The sequence below is a fragment of the Hyperolius riggenbachi genome, chromosome 6 (genome assembly GCF_040937935.1).
Source record: "Hyperolius riggenbachi isolate aHypRig1 chromosome 6, aHypRig1.pri, whole genome shotgun sequence".
NCBI lineage: Eukaryota > Metazoa > Chordata > Amphibia > Anura > Hyperoliidae > Hyperolius > Hyperolius riggenbachi.
In genome coordinates, this window is record NC_090651.1 from 322,259,955 (window position 1) to 322,281,506 (window position 21,552).

The following is a 21,552-nucleotide window of genomic DNA, read 5'->3' on the forward strand; positions in this document are numbered from 1 at the left end:
TTGAAGGTTACCAGTTAAAGTGACAATGTGGTAAGGGATGTATGGAGGCTGCCATTACTATCTCCTTTTAAACAATGCCAGTTGCTTGGCTGTCCTGCTTATCCATCTGGTTTCAGTAGTGTAAATCACACACCTGAAACAAACTACCACTTGCATACCTGAATGTTACATCTCACTGGCAGAAAAAGAACAAAAAGGAAGACAGCATAGCTATTTGTATGCGTAGCACTGTACATACACATTTATCTCATGACGCTTGTCACCTCCGGTATCCTTTAACAATTTAACGGCAAACTAACGTATTAAAACATCATGCTTTTGCCTGTTTTACTACATCACGCATTCCCGCCCGCCGCTCCGCACGTGTTCGCGCCGCTACCGCCGCCATTTCCGTTGGGTTCCCGTGCTAGGTGATTGGGGAAGAGGACCGAACGGTCCTCTACCCAATCGCACTGCAAGAGTGAATGGACGCGACTGCGAACAGCGGCCACCTCCATTCACAAAAACAGGAAACTTTAATAGTTTAATTAAGTGTATAAAAAAAAAACTTCCTATACAGGAGAGTGTTCACAAAAAGTATATTACAGATACAAAGTACATACACACTATTAATAAAATTGATGAAATTAAACTTCCAACCCCCCCCCCCCCCCCCCAAAAAAAAAAAAAACACTTGTAAAAAAAAAAATCAGTTTCAAATAAATAAATAAATAGTTGCCTTAGGGACTCAGCTTTTTTAATCTATATTTTATGGGGGAAAATTATATTTAATTTATTATATAGGGGCTTGTAATTATGGCCAGAAGAAAAAAAAAAAAAAACCAGAACAGAAAAATAACACCTATATTTCAAAATAATATATTGTTGCCATACATTGTGATAGGGACATAATTTAAACGGTTTAATAATCGGGACAACTGGGCAAATAAAATATGTTTGTTTTATCCACAGGAGAATGTTTAATTTTAAAAGTATAATGGCTGAAAACTGAGAAATAATGATTTTTTTTCCATTTTTTTTTTTGTTTTTACCCACTAAAACGCATTTATAATAAAACAATTCTTAGCAAAATGAACTACCCACAGAAAGCCTAATTGGTGGTGAAAAAAACGAGGTATAGATAATTTTCTTGTGATAAGTAGTAATAAAGTTATTAGGGAATAAAAGGGAGGAGCACTGACAAGTAAAAATTGCACTGGTCCGTTGGAGTAAAAACCCTTGGGGGTGAACTGGTTAAAATAAATCTGCCATTTCCTTCACTAGAATTAAGTAAGGACTGCACTAAAGAGGAAATATTAACCACCCTGGCGTTCTATAAAGATCGCCAGGGCGGCTGCGGGAGGGTTTTTTTTAAATAAAAAAAAAACTATTTCATGCAGCCAACTGAAAGTTGGCTGCATGAAAGCCCACCAGAGGGCGCTCCGGAGGCGTTCTTCTGATCGCCTCCGGCGGCCAGAAGTAACACGGAAGGCCGCAATGAGCGGCCTTCCATGTTTTGCTTACTTTGTCGCCATGGCGACGAGCGGAGTGACGTCATGGACGTCAGCCGACGTCCTGACGTCAGCCGCCTCCGATCCAGCCCTTAGCGCTGGCCGGAACTATTTGTTCCGGCTGCGCAGGGCTCAGGCGGCTGGGGGGACCCTCTTTCGCCGCTGCTAGCGGCAGATCGCCGCAGAGCGGCGGCGATCAGGCAGCACACGCGGCTGGCAAAGTGCCGGCTGCGTGTGCTGCTTTTTATTTCAACAAAATCGGCCCAGCAGGGCCTGAGCGGCAGCCATCGGCGGTGATGGACGAGCTGAGCTCGTCCATACCGCTAAGATGGTTTTAAAGGACAACTGTGGTGAGAGGTATATGGAGGATGCCATATTTATTTCCTATTACACAATACTAGTTGACTGGCAGACCTGCTGATCTATTTGGCCCAGAAGCATGTCTGCAGCTAATCTTGTCAGATCTGACAATACTGTCAGAAACACCTGATCTGCTGCATGCTTGTTCAGGGTCTATAGCTAAAAGTATTAGGCTGCATTTCCACTTGTGCTGTGCGAATCGCCGCGGTAAAAATTCGCATGCGGATGCGAATTCCGCATGCGGGTGTATGCGAATTTTCATGCGAAGTCGCATGCGAATTCGCATGGATGACGATGTATGCGAATTTAACCATGACAGTTCTGGTGTGCTTTTTCCATTGTTTCTATGCAAATTCGCATGAAAATTCGCATACCCAAACCGCATGCGAATTTCCTATTAAATGCATTGTATGCGATTCGCATAGCGGTATGCGAATTCTGATGGCTCTGCCATCCGAATTTTTTTTGCACAGAAAAACTCACAGGAATCCTGACAAGTGGAAACAGTCCCATTCACTTGTATTGCTATGCGAATTTGCATGCGAATTCGCGATAGTGGAAATGGGCCCTTAGAGGCAGAGGATCAGCAGGCCAGCCAGGCACCTAGTATTGCTTTAAAGGATAAAAATATGGCAGCCTCCTTATCCCTCTCACTACAGTTGTCCTTTAACTACTGTACATACTAAAGATATGTTTCTTATCTCAAAATTAATAGGCAGCGCCCAGATATCTGCAGTAATGATCTGTCCATCATGCCAATTTGGAGATGACTAAGCAACCAGCTTCTGCTTTTTGGTGGACATAGGCCATGTTGCTTTTGTTTCCAGTGTGTAGTCAGCTGATCATGCTATTCATCTCAGAGCTATAGCAGTCAGCACGTGTTCCTCAAAGTAGAATCCGCAGTCAGGATTAATCAGCAACATCTGCTCAGACACCCTGAGAACACCGGCAGACTCATTTCAGTCTCTCTGGTGCAAAATGAATAGAGGAAGTCAAAAAGTCATGATTGCAACTCAAAACACACGCTGACAATCCACACAGACCCTCTGTGTATAATTGATCAGCGCCGTATCTTTAAATGAGACTCTACCTGTCTGTGATTAAACAAGATTAAGGTAAGCTGCGGTTTTGCCTGGGAATAAAAAAAACTTCTCGCTGGTCTCCTGGGGAGCTGCATCAATATGCCTCCATTAGTCAAAGCATCGGGACTTTCAGAAGACTCCTGTGGAGAGGCTTTGCTCCTCTTAGGATCGCTATGGAAACTGTTACCAGGGAATACAAGCTGTCATTGTCTTGGAAACGACAATGAAGAGATAGTTAAGTAGGTGCTTGCTCCGTGTAGAAACTGAGCGTTAAGTTAAAACAAAAATAAATAAAATGCACTTGCCGGCAAAAAAACAGAACATCAATCCTATTATGTAAGTTTCTGTGGTTTAAGAATATCCCCCAAACTCCCAATACAGCATTGGGGGAATATAATGTCAAGATAACCTTGAAAGGAGGAATTGCTCAACCTGACCTGGAGATTAACTGAGCCCCCCACTCCGTTTAGGCCCCCTATTAGTGCCCCCAATATTGCACATCCATCCTACTTAGAGTGAACTTTAAAGTGCACCTGAGATGGGGAGGGGGGGGGGTTCATACATACCTGGGACTTCCTTCAGCCCCTTCAGACAGTTAGCTCTCTCGCCATCCTCCGTGCTCGCCTCAGTCCTCCACTAGGGTCCTCTAAAAATGTTTCCAGTTGTTGCATGTGCAGTGAGCCCAGAATGGAGAAATTTCAGAGGACCATAGAGGAAGATTGAGTTGGCCTGGGTGGATGGCAAGGGAGACAATTTCCCATTTATTTCTATTCAATAAAAATGTGTGCCTGAATTTGGGTTCCCTGCAGCCATTAGCACATGCAGCTCCTCAGTTGCTCCTTAGTACAATCCAGTGTGCTTGTCTTGGCTGAGTGCTCTTTTGGTAGAACTGCCAAAAGACAGGATAGTTGGATGATGTTAGCACATCTGTCCACCCTTGAATGTCTTTATCAAGCATAACATAATCTACCAAAATTGTTCCACAAGAGACCAAAGGCTAGTGGCACCGAATGTGAAGCCAAAAAGAGTCATGATAGAACTTTTAAATATATATCCACGATTAGGGAATGTATACAGCCATAGTTATACAAATCAGTAGAAAGCTCCTAGATACTGGATAAGACTAGTGTTGGGCGAACAGTGTTCACCACTGTTCGGGTTCTGCAGAACATCACCCTGTTCGGGTGATGTTCGAGTTCGGCCGAACACCTGACGGTGCTCGGCCAAACCGTTCGGCCACATGGCCGAACTAAGAGCGCATGGCCGAACGTTCCCCGAACGTTCGGCTAGCGCTGTGATTGGCCGAACGGGTCACGTGGTTCGGACCCGAACGCGCTCTGATTGGCCGAACTGTCACGTGGTTCGGGTAAATAAATACCCGAACCACGTCATATCTCCGCCATTTGTCTGTGGGTTTAGCTTTGGGTAGGCAGGCAGGGTAGTTCGCGCTCCAGCCACGCTAGCCAGGGTCCCCCCTGTCATTGTGTCGCTGCTGGGAACAGTAGTACACCGCTCGCTCAGCCACACTATATAGCATTCTGTTTACTGCCACTCTGTGTACCTCGCTCAGCCACATTATATAGCATTCTGTTCACTGTTCTGTGTCTGCTGGGAATAGTGGTACACCGCTCGCTCAGCCACACTATATAGCATTCTGTTTACTGTTCTGTGTCTGCTGGGAATAGTGGTACACCGCTTACTCAGCCACACTATATAGCATTCTGTTTACTGTTCTGTGTCTGCTGGGAATAGTGGTACACCGCTCGCTCAGCCACACTATATAGCATTCTGTTTACTGTTCTGTGTCTGCTGGGAATAGTGGTACACCGCTCGCTCAGCCACACTATATAGCATTCTGTTCACTGTTCTGTGTCTGCTGGGAATAGTGGTACACCGCTCGCTCAGCCACACTATATAGCATTCTGTTTACTGTTCTGTGTCTGCTGGGAATAGTGGTACACCACTCGCTCAGCCACACTATATAGCATTCTGTTTACTGCCACTCTGTGTACCTCGCTCAGCCACATTATATAGCATTCTGTTCACTGTTCTGTGTCTGCTGGGAATAGTGGTACACCGCTCGCTCAGCCACACTGAGTCTGCTGCTGCTGGGTTAGCGTTGCCGCGTGGTCCCTGTTTATTGAACCACTTATCTTAATTTACATTTATGACTGCATGGCGGTACAAAGCATGCTATCCGCACGCTTCTTGCCCTCATGCAAGGCCTGGGTTGTTGTGTCTCACAAAGCGTGGCCTTCTCCTCCTGCGCCTCCTCCTGTTCCATCACGTCTGCTGCTGCTGGGTTAGCGTTGCCGCGTGGTCCCTGTTTATTGAACCACTTATCTTTATTACATTTATGACTGCATGGCGGTACAAAGCATGCTATCCGCACGCTTCTTGCCCTCATGCAAGGCCTGGGTTGTTGTGTCTCACAAAGCGTGGCCTTCTCCTCCTGCGCCTCCTCCTGTTCCATCACGTCTGCTGCTGCTGGGTTAGCGTTGCCGCGTGGTCCCTGTTTATTGAACCACTTATCTTTATTACATTTATGACTGCGTGGCGGTAAAAAGCATGCTATCCGCACGCTTTTTGTCCTCATGCAAGGCCTGGGTTGTTGTGTCTCACAAAGCGTGGCCTTCTCCTCCTGCGCCTCCTCCTGTTCCATCACGTGTGCTGCTGCTGCTGCTGCTGGGTTAGCGTTGCCGGTCCCTGTTTATGGAACCTCTTATCTTTATTACATTTATGAGTGCATGGCGGTACAAAGCATGCTATCCGCACGCTTCTTGCCCTCATGCAAGGCCGGGGTTGTTGTGTCTCACAAAGCGTGGCCTTCTCCTCCTGCGCCTCCTCCTGTTCCATCACGTGTGCTGCTGCTGGGTTAGCGTTACCGGTCCCTTTTCCTGGAACCTCTTATATGTATTACATTTATGACTGCATGCCGACAAAAAACATGTTACCTGTGCAAAGAAAACAGACATTTCCCGCATTTAAAAGACAGTTTTCCCTTTGAAACTTTAAAATCGATTTTCTCAAAAACTATAAGCTCTTTTTGCTAATTTTTTTTCCTCTTGTACCCACTCCCAAGGTGCACATACCCTGTAAATTTGGGGTATGTAGCATGTAAGGAGGCTTTACAAACCACAAAAGTTCGGGTCCCCATTGACTTCCATTATGTTCGGAGTTCGGGTCGAACACCCGAACATCGCGGCCATGTTCGGCCTGTTCGGCCCGAACCCGAACATCTAGATGTTCGCCCAACACTAGATAAGACACAGACAAGACCCAGAACATTTATCTTGCACTTTTTCCTGACAGGCGCAAAGCGCCAGAGCTGCAGCCACTAGGGTGTGCTCTATAGGCCATATCAGTGTTAGGGAGTCTTGCCCAAGATCTCCTCACTAAATAGGTGCTTACTGAACAGGAAGAGCCGAGATTTGAACCCTGGTCTCCTGCGTCAGATTCAGAGCCCTTAACCTGGATAAAAGACCATACCTTTATTTTTGGATCTGGTTTGTCGTGTAGGTAAAAATAGTGGGTGTACAACGCTTCACAGCCTGACAACTGTTTTGCAGGAACACCTACTTCTAGATCTGATGAAGTGTGACTTCCCTCAAAACAGCTGTCAGGCCATCAAACTTTACTGTTTGACCTTATATGGTGACTCAAATCTAGTAGTAAAGGCAGGGGCGTAACTATGTCCCATCGGGCCCCCCTGCAGAAATTCTGAGCGGGCCCCCCGCAGGGCCGTTTTGGAGGGGCTGGAGGGGTCGCAGTATGATGGGAAAGCCATGCTGCACATCAGTGGGGAGGGGGGACGTCCCCCCCTCCCTCTCCTTGGGCTCTGCGCTCTCCTCCAGCATCAGTAAGTGTGTGTGTCTAGGGCTAGGCGGCGGGCAGCGGCAGATCCATATACCTTCCTTGCATTCCAGCGTGGATGTTTCTCCCTCTAGTGTCTTACGCTACTTCCTCTTATACAGGAAGTCGTGTCAGAGGCTAGAAAGAGGAACATCCACGCTGGAACGCAAGGAAGGTATGTGGATCTGCCGCTGCCCGCCGTCTTGCCCTAGACCAGTTATCTGCAAACTTGGCTCTCCAGCTGTTAAGGAACTACAATTCCCACAATGCATTTGCCTTTAGGAATCATGACTGTGGTTGTCAGACTCCTGCAAAGCATTGTGGGACTTGTAGTTCCTTAACAGCTGGAGAGCCAAGTTTGCAGATCACTGCCCTAGACACACATACTTATTGATGCTGGAGAGAAGTGCAGAGGGGAGATCCCGAGGTGCAGCATGGTTTTCCCTTCATGCTGCGACCCCCTCCAGTCCCCCAAAACGCACCCAAACCCCCCACGGGTGCAGGGGCTGCAGGCCCTATTGTTATGCCAGTGAGTAACGGTATGGTCTTGTATCTTGTGCCTGGGATCTTTCTGCTGTTTTTTATATCTATCTTTATATTTATAGATGTGTTTCTTGGCCACAGCAATACTATCTCTGGTCATTGAATATAAATAAGTAGATAGAAGTGGCGTTTCCAAGAGGGACATAAGAGCCTGAGGTCTACTGAAAAGTCAGGTCGTGGTTAAGATTTAGGACATTGAAGGGCAGTTGTTGCACTCTGGGTTATCACTAAGGCTCAACACACACCATACAATCTTGGTTGTTCAATCTTACCACTTTCATGTAGTATAAGAGCTTATCCAATAAAACATTCAAGGTATTTCCAATCTGTTGGCCCTTATACTACATAGATTTGGTAAATCTGTACAACCAAGATTGTATGGTGTGTGTTGAGCTTAAGAATTATTGTTTATAAAAATCTGCATTGTTCTTTGTGATATAGGATAGACAAATGTATTATGTATTGTAGTTGTTTAAGCAAGACATGTGATCTATCAGGTGCTAAGTTCATGAGGGATACATGGATAACACTTGTGCGTCTTGAATTATGGCTTCATCTTTTTGACTTTTGAATTTGTTAGAGGTCTACTGATTACAGCCCTCACATTTACATCCTTCCAATTTTTCCTCACAGAAATGCCTCCGATTCAATCCAGATGCAACTATCTGGGTAGCCAAGCAGCAAATACTGTGCACCCTGAATGAGAGCCTTAAAGATGTCCTCAACTATGGCCTCTTCCAACCAGCGACCAATGGAAGAGACGCCAAGTTTCTAGATGAAGAGCGCCTGCTTCGGGAATACCCACAATCCTTTGAGAAGGGAGTTCCATATTTGGAGGTAAGTCTTAAATATTGTACAAAATACACAATAGTGGAATCTAAGGGCTGTACTCGTGTCTTTTAATGTTATCTAAAGGGCAAAAAATCACGTTAACTTTGAATGGACAACCTATGGGTCCCTATTAAATGTGCTTTTTTTCCTCCAAAGTCTTCTTCTTGGTGATATTTTCACACTTTAGCAATAAAATGCCTTTTAAGCCACCCATAAGAAAGAAAATACTCTGAATAATTTTGAAAGTACTTTTTTCATCTATTTTTTTGTTACTTATTTAATTTCAAAACACTGAAAAGTTATTTTAAACAGAAGATGAAAAATTATTTTCTAGGAGAAAACATGCGGTATGTTTACCACAGGAAGCACATACTTTTGGTGGATTTAAATGGTATCTCAATTTTTCACAGTCAATTTATGTCAATGAGTTTTAAGTTGTATAAAGTAGCAAATCATAAAACCAGATCAGTAACTGTTTTTAGTTATCAGTAACTGCTGTATTTTTGGTTATCTTTTTTACTGTGCAACTGTGCTCCTTTTCAACATTAAAGCTTGTAAATTCATGATGGAATGTTTATAAATCATTAATATACACGTAGGGTGTACTGCTTATAAAAAAATGTCAGTGGGTATTTTAAAATAATGTGTGATGATAGGATGGTTGACTAACACCTGATAAGAGATGAGGGATACTTACTTTAAAAAAAGCAGAGGGTCATAACACTGATCTAGCAGACATTTCACCATTCTCACTACTTGCTGGCTGTAGTATGCCGAATACCTGTACAGAGAGCCGGGACAAGGTCCTCCAGCACCCAAGGCTGGGACATTAAAGTGCGCCCTTCCATCCCTCCCACCCCAGCTGTCACACACTGATTGCTATTAGACTAATGGTGGCCACTAATGATCCAATCTTTTTCATCCACTCTGTAAGGAGAGAAAATCCATGAGATAAACAAGTAAGGAAGGATCAACAGTGAGTTAAAGCAAGTTAAAGAGACTCTGAAGCGAGTCTCTCAATTCTCTTTTCTAACCTGTATTAATGTTAAGCCCCATAAGCACAGATAAACCGCCGCTATCCCGCGGCAAAACGAGGGGTTAATACCTACCAAATCCCCCCAGCAAAATCCACGACTTTCTTGGTCGTGGATTTTGCACTTCCGGGAGGCAGAGCTATGAGCTGCAGCTCTGCCTCCATGCGCGTCAATCGCAGCACGGATCTCCGCCTCTCCCCCGCCCCTCTCTGTGAAGGCAGATGAGAGGGGCGGGGGAGAGGCAGTGATCAGTGGGGATTGACATGCTTGAGGCAGAGCTTATGGCTGTAGCTCCACCTCAATCAGGAAGCGCTCCCCTGACACAGGAGAGGGGAGTTGGGGTTATTAACTCCTCGTTTTGCCGCGGGATAGCGGTGGTTTAGCTGTGCATATGGGGCATAACATTAATATAGGTTAAAAAAGAGAATTGAGACTCGCTTCAGAGTCTCTTTAAAGCTGTGAGAAAAAAAAATGTATACTTACCAAGGTAGCAAGGAGCCCCCAGATGATGATTCAGAGCAGGGCTAGATCATCCATAATGCAAACCTAGGCAGTCGCCTAGGGCCTGGAGGGAGACCAGGGGCCTGGTGGATGCTACTCGCATCAAATTTTAATAAAAGAGCCAGTTGACCATCAGCGGTGTGCAAAAAACTGCGATCTTGTCTAAGGCCCCATTTTATCTTAAAGGGGAACTAAGGTAAAAAATTGTAAATTTTAAAATATATACTAACATAGACAAATAAGTACATTTTTTTTCCAGAGTAAAATGAGCCATAAATTACTTTTCTCCAATGTTGCTGTCACTTACAGTAGGTAGTAGAAATCTAACAGAAATGACAGGTTTTGGACTAGTACATCTCTTGATGGGGGATTCTCAGGGATTTAACACAGTACAAAAATGCTGCCCCTGTAATCTCTGCCGCCTGATGCAAATGTTTCTCCTTGCTTCATGAGAGAACCAGCCCTGAGTGGAGCTAACACGTGAGATAAGTTTTGATGACCAGCTTCAAGCCGTCAGACATGCTGCAAGATGTCAGGCCATTATGGTCGGTCGGGTGAGCGGCGGAAACGGTGAGCGATATCGGGATGAGTGACGAAACCCCCGACACGCTGTCCCCCCAACGGTGAATGTGCTCCCCCCCGGCGACCAGTGCACTATACATAACCTGTCCATGGCCACCGCCTGCCTCCACGTGCTGTCCTCCATCCATACACGTGCCCCACATGCTTGCCGGCATCCACGTGGGTGCGTATATGATGTCACACATGCGCCCAACGTTACCTCGGCAACCACCTGGGGTGCGTGTATGGATGGAGAAGCCTGGAGCCAGACAAGCAGCAGACGTGGGCAGGTAATATATAGTGGGCACCAGGGGAGGGGCACATTCACCATTGGGGAAATAGCGTTGGGCTGGCAAGGTGGTGTATGCGGCATCAAAAGGCTGATTCTGGATCAATTTCAGCATGAAATCGATTAGGATTCGATCTGTGGTGTATGGCCAGGCAATAGATCTCTCTGTGATCAGATTTCATTGGAGAGAGATCTGTCTGTTGATCAATCTGCCCATACACCGTCTGATGTATAGGCACCTTTATTGTTACCGCAGTTTTTATTTTGTTGTTGTTGTTGTTGTTGCTGCTGTATAAATGGCAGTGCAGCATGGAGGTTAGGCAGTCTTGTGATGGCTGCAGCTTCTGGAGTTCTTCTTTAACTATTTAAAGACCGCTCCACGCCAATTGGTGTGGACACGGCGGCAGCCCCAGGACCACCTAACGCCGATTGGTGTGCAGTCCTGGGGGCGTGTTTTGCAGGAGATAGAGCACACCGATGCGCTCGCATCTCCGCTGGAATGACAGAGCTCCGCTCCGCCATCAGTCTCCCAGCGGCAATTGGTTAGATGGTGAAACCGCTCTCTATTTACTCCGTACATCGCTGTACTGGGGACAGCTGTGTGACATGGCGGTCCCAACATTACAGTGGGGATCAGAGCCCACCAACAGAGAGCTCTGTTGGTGGGCAGAAAAGGGGTGGGGGGAATCACTTGTGTGCTGTGTTGTACAGCCCTGCAGCGAGGCATTAAAGTTGCAGTGGCCTATATTGTAAAAAATGGCCTGGTCACTAGGGGGGTTTAAGCTTGTGGTCCTTAAGTGGATAATACATACATACTGTTTAAAAGTGATATTTATGGGGCCTGAAGAAACCCAGGTAAATTGCATGGAGTTACCTTGGAGACTGCAAAAATAAGATTTCCTCTCCTTGGAAACCTGGCACAAGGGCATCATTTGTCCAGGTTTCTCACAGAGAGAGTGGTAATATATATAAATACTGTAGTATCTATACACAGGTCTCTTGATATGGGAAATGTTAAATAAAGCGCAGTCCTAGAAATAATTTCCTTGCAAACGAAAATATGCACTGAAAAGATTTCAACAGATGTTTACCTATTTTTACATTTGCTCCTGTTCCCTGATTACACAGTCCCAGCTGAATTAGGGCTTGTCTCCGCTAGGGTCAATCACTGTGTGTCCCAGCATGCAAATTTGAAAACGCAGCTGCTGTCCGATTCCCATGTGGGGAAAAAATGGAGGACATGCAGCAACAAATCGTGTCACGCACAGCAGTGCACGCAGGGCTAGAGGGATTTGGATGCTGGACCCCGAGGTCACACAACCCTGCAGCAGCTCCATGAAGCTTCCCCCCCCTACAATCGCCACAAATAAAAATTCCATCATGTTTGGTTAGTGCTACGTTTGTGCCCATTTGTGCTGCAGAAATTAAGATTTGTGCTGCTTTCATTTTGAAGATAATAGCATTTATTCTTTCCAAAACAATACCAGCCCCCATACAACAGCCTACAGACATGAAACTGGTATGGACGGGTAGTGCTGTGCATGTGCTCATTTGTGCTGCAAAAATCATTTTGTTTTGCTGGACCCTGGGGTCACAACGCTTCAGCAGCTCCATTAAGCTGGCCCCCTACAATCGCTACAAATAAAAATTCCATTGTTTGGTTAGTGCTACGTTTGTGCCCATTTGTGCTGCAAAAATTAAGATTTGTGCTGCTTTCATTTTGAAGATAATAGCACTTATTTCCAAAACAATACCCACCCAGACCCCATACAACAACCTACAGCCATTAAATGGGTATCGGTGAGTAGTGCTGTGCATGTGCTCATTTGTGCTGCAAAAATCATCTTTCTATCTTTTATAGAGTTTGAGATATTCACGGTTTTATAAAGGTCAAAAGTTCACTCAGGCTCACTCAGCCTTTGTAATGTTGTAGGGGGCTGAGTGAACTTTTGACCTTTATAAAAACGTGAATGTCTCAAAAACTATAAAAGATAGAAAGATGATTTTAGCAGCACAAATGAGCACATGCACAGCACTACTCACCCATACCCATTTAATGGCTGTAGGTTGTTGTATGGGGGCTGGGTGATGGTATTGTTTTGGAAATAATAAGTGCTATTATCTTCAAAATAAAGCAGCACGAATCTTAATTTTTGCAGCACAAATGGGCAGAAACGTAGCACTAACCAAACATGATGGAATTTTTTATTTGTGCTGATTGTAGGCGGGTCAGCTTCACAGAGCTTGCTGCAGCTCTCCTCTCTGCTTCTCCTCACAGAGCAGAGAGGAGGGGGAGAGCCACAGGGGGGTGGGATAGAGGCACGGGAGAAGCTCGGAGGGGAGGGATAAAGGCAGGGAGAGGTGCAGAAAGGTGGTGGAAGACGATCCAGGAGGAGGGGAAGGGGCGTTTTGCAGGAGTGCCTTTCCTGCAAGGCATGCCCCCTCCCTTAGTTATCTAGCGACAATCCTGTTGTCGGCATTTTCGGGGGTCTGCAGCAGGGAGAAGGGGGGGGGGGACGTCACAGAGGACACAGAAGCATGTCATTACAGAGAATCTGAAGTGAAAATAACCTTATTATATAATGATTTGTATGTGTAGTACAGCTAAAAAACAATACATTATCAGCAGAGACTTGGGTCTAATATTGTTTCCAGTACAGGAATAATTAAGAAACTCCAGTTCTTATCTATGCAAAAGAGCCATTGAGGTCCAGGACTTTCAAAGTCGCAGAGAGCTCTTTCTTCTGAAGCTTGTTATCTCAACTGTCTGTCACTGTATTTTATTCTACTCTGCAGAGGACAGTTCAAAAGTTTATTAGCCTGCTCTGTGAAATCATTTAGAATGCTGAATGTGATGTGTAAACTGCAAATATTAGAGAATGATGCAATGTTATAAAAAAGCTATATACCGTAACTGAAAATAAAAATATGAGACTAATTTCTTTACTACTAACATTCTATTAATTATCCGTACTACACAACCAATTCATAATATCATAATTTATTTCCGCTTCAGTGTCACTTTAAGCAGAGAACATGCCTCTGTGTCTCATTTGTATTACAAAAAAGTCTTGTGTACACTTTAAGGGCTTCTTGTTCACCAGCGGTGAGTGGGTAATTCAATGCAGCGTTTCTGGTGCATATGTATCAGAGATACGTGGGCATTGTCCAGGAAAGCGGTATGTGTGCCAGTGGATTAATGCACAAGCTGTCTGAAAAACTGCTGTAGGCAGCATTTTTTTTCCAGGCAATGTGTGGAAATAGACCAATGATTTTTAATGACCCAGTGTGCATTTTGCATGCGTTAGTGTCTGGAATTCGGACACATTTTGGTCTCAGTGGAAATGATGTCTAAGCAAAAGGCCTGGCCGATCTCCTGCCTTCTTTTCATCCCCTATGGCCCAATCTCTTCTGGAGACTTTACTCGATGTGGCGCATATCCAGCCTCAGGAAACTGTATGCATTGTCCCAGCACATGGTTACACCCAGGCCTGAGCGAAGGCATGAAGGCAGAAGAACCAGCCAGCACAACTGCACTAGGCAGGATATGGGTAGGCAGAGAGGTCAGTCCCAGGTCATACATGGAGGTCAGATGACTATCAATCCAGGAAAGGGGTGGGTGGTGGACAAATTTGAGTTGAGAAACAAGCCGAGGGTCAAACACAGTAGAGTAGGCAGTTCTTTAGCTCTAACAGGGTCACAACAAGAGATCGATCCTAATCACATCCTAGCAGCTAGCTTCACAACAAGTAAAGCTATCATGGGAAATGTGCACAGGAGCAGGGGCGTAGCAATAGGGGGTGCAGAGGTTGCGACCGCATCGGGGCCCTTGGGCCAGAGGGGCCCCAAGGGGCCCTCCCTCAACTTCAGTATTAGCTTTCTATTGGTCCTGTGTTCATAATAATCACTTCTATAGATACTTTGAATATTGGTAATCATTAACAAACTGTTCCCCATCCCCTTCTTGCACCTCTGACACTGTGGTTGCCATTGGCAGATTTTGGTGCGCCGTATAAATTGTTATGTATAGAGTGCTTGGGGAGCCTCAATGAAAAATTTGCATTGGGGCCCACAGCTCCTTAGCTACGCCACTGCACAGGAGTGAAACACAGCTTTATTGGGGCAGGGACCAATGAAGTAGGGCAACAAGTCCCAAGAGCCAATAGGCTGCCACAGAAACAGAGTGATTGATTGACTACTTGCATGCCAATTTTACACTGGTGAGAATAAGACTAGGAAGGCTGACTTGGTTCGAAGAGGAACCCCGTAGCTCAGGATCGCTCCTGGGAGAACCGGTAATCAATACAGTGCTTCTGGGTGCCAATTTTAGGAACAGTCAGTGTATAGATACTGTACTTTTTTTCTGCTCTGTGGATAGGCAAATGGGGATGTCAAGTGGAGGGCGAGTGGATTAGTTCCAAGACATGGTGGATCTTCTTGTTGGTCATCTGCTGTACTTCAGTGGATACCTTTACAGGTGAAACTTGAAAAATTAGAATATCGTGCAAAAGTCAACACTGCAAGACAATTACTTAACTCAGATGGTAACCGAACCAACCAGGAGTGATGCTCTCCTGGATTTGATCATTTCCAATAGACCAGATGTTATATCTAATGTGCAAGTTTAAGAACATTTGGGAAATAGTGACCATCCATAATATGGTAACATTCGGCCTACTACTCAACAGGGTTGTGAACGAGTGGACAACTAAAGCTATGAATTTTAATAAGGCTAACATTAAGAAGCTCAGGGACTTGTTAAGACCGGTAGACTGGGAGAGTCAATTGCAGGGCAAGGACACTAAACGTATATGGCAAACTTTCAGATTCTTATTGACTATTGCAGTTTGTACATACCTCATGGAAATAAAAATTCTAGATCTGGAAAAGGCCAGTATGGATAAATAATACTGTTTTAGACATGATTAAGTGTAAAAGGAATGCCTTTGGTGCTTTTAAAGATAACCTGTAACAAAAAAAAGTTCCCCTGGGGGGTACACACCTCGGGAGGGGGAAGCCTCAGGGTCCCAATGAGCCTTTCCCCTCCCCTGTAGCTGGCTCCCCCGAAGTGTCTCGGAATCCTCCCTCGACAAGGCTGACAAGCGCTGATTTATTTACCTTTCCTGGCTCTCCGTACCTTGCAGGCACAGGAGACTTGCGCCTGTGCAGTAGAGCGGCTCGACAGCGATCGGCTATTTCCATCTATCTCCAAGCGGAGAGCTGATACTGCCCCTGCGCTGGAGCCGGGAAGGTAAATATTTACATCGCCGCTGTTCGGGGAGCTTTATCGCCCACTGCCGTGGGACCGAGGAGGACGGCGTGGGAAGCCTCAATAGGATATGGAGGCTTCCACCACCCAAGGTGAGAACCCCCAGGGGAGGGTTTTTTCATTACAGGTTTTCTTTAAGAATGGGGGGACTGCATCTGCATTAAAGAATTATAGGGAATGTAACAAAAACTGCAAAAAAAAAAAAAAAAAAAACAGACTTGCGAAACTAGAAGCGGAAAAAGAGTGGTTAGTGACATAAAGTCAAATCCCCAAAAGTTTATTTTTTAAGGCTAATTGGCCCCGGCCTTGTAAGGTTTTTCACCTTCCCCGGATCAACTGGGATATTTGCAGGTTCAGGATAGTGTTTTATTTATTTATTTATTTGTGTGGTTGGACTTGATGGACGAATGTCTTTTTTTCAACCAAACTAACTATATAACTATGTCAGTAATTCTGGACCAGACTCAGGCCCAGTGCACACCAAAACCTCTAGTAGATCTGCGAAACGGTTTTTGAAGCAGATTTCTGAGCCATTCTAGGCATGTTTAGAGACGTTTTCTAACCATGCCTAGCATTTTTGGGAGCGTTTTTGTGTAGCAGATTTCATATATTGTTACAGTAAAAGCTGTTACTGAACAGCTTCTGTAACAAAAATGCCTGGAAAACCGCTCTGATCTAGCGTTTTCCAGAGCGCTTTGAGCTTTTCCTATACTTTACATTGAAGCAGAAACGCTTCTGCAAACTGCAAAAATGCTGCAGGACCCACATTTGCGGTTTGCTAAAAACCACAAACCGCCGGTGTGCACCATCCCATTGAAATACATTAGCCAAGCGTTTTCCAAGGCGGTAGCGGTTTGCGGATCGCTTCAAAAACCGCTCGGTGTGTACCAGGCCTGAGAGACCATTTAAAGGCTCAGGAACCCCTTGCAGGTGTTTTGGATTAATTAGCTGATAGAGTCTGACACTTCAAGCGTATATTATTGAACCTTTTCACAATACTCTAACTTTGAGATTTTGATTTTGGGGTTTTCATAAGCTGTAAGCCATAATCATCTAAATGATAACAAAATAAAGGCTTGAAATATCTTGCTTTGCATGTAATAAGTCAATTCCATGTATTAGTTTTACCTTTAAAAGCAAAAAAAAACCTTATAATATAATGAATGGTATGTGCAGTACAGATAAGGAATAGAACATTAGCAACAAAGAAGAGTCTCATATTTTTATTTTCAGTTATATAGCTTTTTTTTTAAAATAATATTGCATTATTCTGTCACAGTTGCAGTTTTAAAACAACATTCTGTTTTTTAACCACTTAAGGACCAGGGGATTTTGCTATGATCCAGCCTGCAGCACCGATCAGGATTGAGCCAGGGCGACCAGACTTCCCCCCCCTTTTTTCCCCACTAGGGGGATGTCCTGCTGGGGGGGTCTGATTGCCGCCAGCTATTTCTGCTTAGCGGGGGGGGGCTCCTAAAAGCCCCCCTCCGCAGCGATTTCTGCCCTCTCTGCCCTTACCTGCCTCTCCCGCAGGCTATGGGCTGCGCAGGACGGATATCTGTCCTGCGCTGTCTAGGATAGACTTTAGCCTATCAGATGCCGGCGAACCCTGGCCAATCAGAGGCCGGGGATCGCCGATCTGCTTTACGGCGCTGCTGCGCAGCAGCGCCGTATGATGTAAACAGCGTGGATTTCTTCCCCACGTATTTACATTTACATTCAGCCTGCGATGGCGGCTCGCAGTCTGCTCACGGAGACACCCTCCGTGAACTGACATGGAAAGTCCGCTAGTACGAGCGGCCGTTTCCATGTAATACCACTTAAGACCTGCCGACACCTATCGGCGTTAGGCGGTCATTAAAGAAATAACAACCCTTTGAAGTTTCCTACAGTAAAACCTTATCCCAAGCCATCAACTGAGAACAGATGACAACTGAAGATTTTTAACTCTCCCTGTACTGAAAACAATACGAGACTCTTTTCCTTGCTACTACATAATGTTCTATTTTTTAGATATACTGCACATACAATTAGTTATCTCCAGTGATGGTCGTAATCCGCTAATTCGATTACACGAAATTTTGCGTACATTTTCGCATTTACGCTTATACGTAATTATGATTTGTAAATGCAATTGATTTTGTATAGTAATTCGTAATGTTGCCTAAAATGTAGCTTCATTTTTGTGTAATTTCGTGCCGACTTGAATAGCAAAGCCCCCATACATGATTGTGACACCAAAATTGCTACATGTGTGTTAGGGAGAATAGTGGGTACAAGTCAAACAAAAATACATTGTAGTTTTTGAGAAAATTGAATTTAAAAATGCAAAGAAAACATTTTTTTTAACCTATTTTAGTTCCCGGACGTAGAAACTACGTCCAGTAACCATGCGCGCTCCCGCGGCTGATCGCGCGCGTGCACGCGTGCTCCCGGCCGCGTTTCGTTAGCCAGGCAATCAGTGAATCGGGCTATGGTGCCCGATCACTGATTCCTCTCCCCTGCTGAAAAAGCGACAGCTTCTCTCGGAAGCTTCGCTTTTTCTGGCTGTAGCGTCCCCCATGCGTCTCTCTAAGCATATGTTACGCTTAGAGTGACGTCATGTAAACAAACTCATGGCCGCCATCTTGTGGCCAAAAAGTAAAACTACAACTAAAAGTAAAAAAAATAAAACTCAATACACATTTACATTATAAAACTATTGTTTTACATACCACCCTCCCAAAACTACCCAAATAAAATGTTTAATATAAAAAAAAAAAAAAAATTACAATAAAAAAAAACATGTAAATATTTACCTAAGGGTCTAAACTTTTTAAATATCAATGTAAAGATGAAATATTTCTATATTTTTTTTATTTTAAACTTGTAAATAGTGATGGATGCAAAACGGAAAAAATGCACCTTTATTTCCAAATAAAATATTGTCGCCATACATTGTGATAGGACATAATTTTAACGGTGAAATAACCGTGACAAATGGGAAAATACTATACATGAGTTTTAATTATGGAGGCATGTATTATTTTAAAACTATAATGGCTGAAAACTGAGAAATAATGGATTTTTTTCCGTTTTTTTCTTATTCTTCCTGTTAAAATGCATTTACAGCAAAGTGGCTCTTAGCGAAATGTACCCCCCAAAGAAAGCCTAATTGGTGGTGGAAAAAACAAGCTATAGATCAGTTAATTGTGATAAGTAGTGATAAAGTTATAGGCTAATGAATGGGAGGTGAACATTGCTCAAGTGAAAACGACGGAACGCAAATGGGTTAAACAAAAAAAAAATGAGCGTTTAAAAACCATTTTTCTTTGCATTTTTAAAATCGATTTTCTCAAAAACTACAATGTATTTTTGAAAAATTATTTTTTTGACTTGTACCCCATATTCTCCTTAACATATATAGCAATATTGGTAGCACTAGCATGTATAGTGGCTTTGCCATTACCCACTAAAACCGGCACAACATTTCACGAAATTGCATGAAAATTACACGGAAATTTAAGTGAAATTATGAAATATTACTATTACATACGAAATCAATTACGGTTTTACCTGAAATTTTGCATTACAATTACGATGCGTAAATGTAAATTTCAATGCAAAATTTTGCATACGCGAAATTTCGGCCCACCACTGGTTATCTCATATGTTTATTTTCGCTTCAGGCTTGCTTTAAGTTGAATTACTGATATAAATAAACTTTTGCATGATATTCAAATTTTTCGAGTTTCATCTGTAATTATGTAAGATTTTCATACAAGACGATCGGGAATAACTGCCTCAGACAATGTGAATCCAGAGTCTTTATGTAGCTCTATATAACAATATGATATATATATATATATATATATATATATATATATATATATATATATATATATATATATATATATATATTTTTTTTTTACTAGAACTGGAAATATAAACTTGCATTTTTCTCTGCTTTGTCTGTCTGTGTCTCAGGCCCGGTGTACTCAATGCTTTTGTTAAGAGTAACCTGTATGGATTCTGAAATAGCTATTGGCGTCCTTGGAAATGTACTATTTTTGACTGTTGTTATTGTATTTATTGTTTTCAGTTCCGATACAAGACGAGAGTTTATAAACAGACTAACCTTGATGAAAAGCAATTGGCCAAGCTGCACACCAAGGTAAGCTAAAAGCCCACAAACATTTCACTGGTTATAAAGACTGCAGCGAGAGAAATGTGGCCGAGAATGGTGCTAATTCTCTTCTATAAAATTCTGCTTGTCATGCTGATCCTTACTCAGGGCCAGAATCATGTTTTTTTGCTCCCGTAACCTAATTGTCATGTATTGCCCCCTCCTTACAGGCAAAGCATTTTGCCTTTTTGTAGAGCAGCTTCCCTCTTCTATGCGCAATCCTTGTTGTACTGCAGCCCATTTTTCCATGGGCAGCCTCTTATATACAGCAAAGGGGGTGCAACTACAGGGTAGCACCCCTTGCCACAGCATGCGGCCCCTTGATATCCTGGTGCCCTATGCCATAGCTTTTGTGGCTTTGCCTGGAAGGCTTTGAACATTGGGGTTCGCATCAAAGTTGTGCTGGGCACATGATTTGTAGTTACCCCAATGTACAACAACCCCTTGACTATGTGAGCCAGCAGCCTCTTCTTCTTTACATAGTGTCAGCAACTCTCTCTTCCATGTGAATTGACTTGCCCTGCTTCTGTCAGCAGCCCACTTTCTTTATGTGCTGCCCCTTTTCATGTGCAGCCCTATATGGAAAGCAGTTCCATCTTCTATGTCAATCAGACACCATGTTCCATGCACTGTAGCCCCTATGTACAATGTCCCCAATATAGAGCAGCCCCCAAGTACAGCCACCGCTATGTACAGCAGAAGCTGACATTCCAAAAGACACTTATGCTACGTACACACATGCGACAACGATCGTTCGTTAAGAACGACGAACGAACTTTTAATTGATGCAAGAACGACCTAAGTAAAGGTAGTTTTAAAATGTGTGTAACGATCTGATCGTTAGAACGAACGTTACATCACAGAAAGCAACTATTGCGCCTGCGCATAAAAATGAGAAGTTCCATGGAGAAATAGTGAAATGCGCATGTCAAGCCTAGTACGAACGATCGTTTCCAACGATGTACTACTTTTGCAAACGATCGTCGTTGGTTAAAATCCGCCGAGACAGAACTTTCTTTTGTAGCGATTTGGCTCGTTCGTCGTTTGCCTTAATAGTCGGTGGTTCGTTTTTTGTAACGATCGTCGTTGGTAAAGATCGGGGAACGATCGTTACAAACGACTATAGTCGCATGTGTGTACGCACCTTAAGGCCCAGTGTACAGCAAGTGGTTTTTGATGCGATCCGCCGGCCGCATCCGCCTGTCAAACCGCTCGGTTAATGTATCTCAATGGGATGGTGCACACCGGTGGTTTGAGGATTGTAACAAACCGCAAACGGGCCTCCTGCTGCACATTTGTGGTTTGCAGAAGCGTTTCTGCCTCAATATAAAGGATAGGAAAAACGCAAATCGCTCTGAAAAACACTAGATCAGAGCGGTTTTCCAGGCGTTTTTGTTACAGAAGCTGTTCAGTAACAGCTTTTACTGTAACAATATGTGTAATCTGCTACAGAAAAACACAGCCAAAACCGCTAGGCATGTTTAAAAAACGTCTCTAAACATGCCTAGAATCGCTCTGAAATCAGCTCCCAAAACCGCTAGCGTATTGCGGATCTGCTAGCGGTTTTGGTGTGCA

The 21,552-nt window shown here is 44.0% G+C and overlaps 1 protein-coding gene across 4 annotated transcripts in view; it reads left to right on the forward strand.

The window, feature by feature from the left end:
• Positions 1–21,552, forward strand: part of SHANK1 (SH3 and multiple ankyrin repeat domains 1) — a 656,518-nt gene that overhangs the window by 278,209 nt on the left and 356,757 nt on the right. For all 4 annotated transcript variants that reach the window (XM_068241408.1, XM_068241411.1, XM_068241409.1 and 1 more), the window contains exons 3-4: positions 7,961–8,164; positions 19,894–19,965. In XM_068241408.1, coding sequence (XP_068097509.1) covers positions 7,961–8,164; positions 19,894–19,965 — 276 coding nt within the window. The remainder of the gene's footprint in view (positions 1–7,960; positions 8,165–19,893; positions 19,966–21,552) is intronic.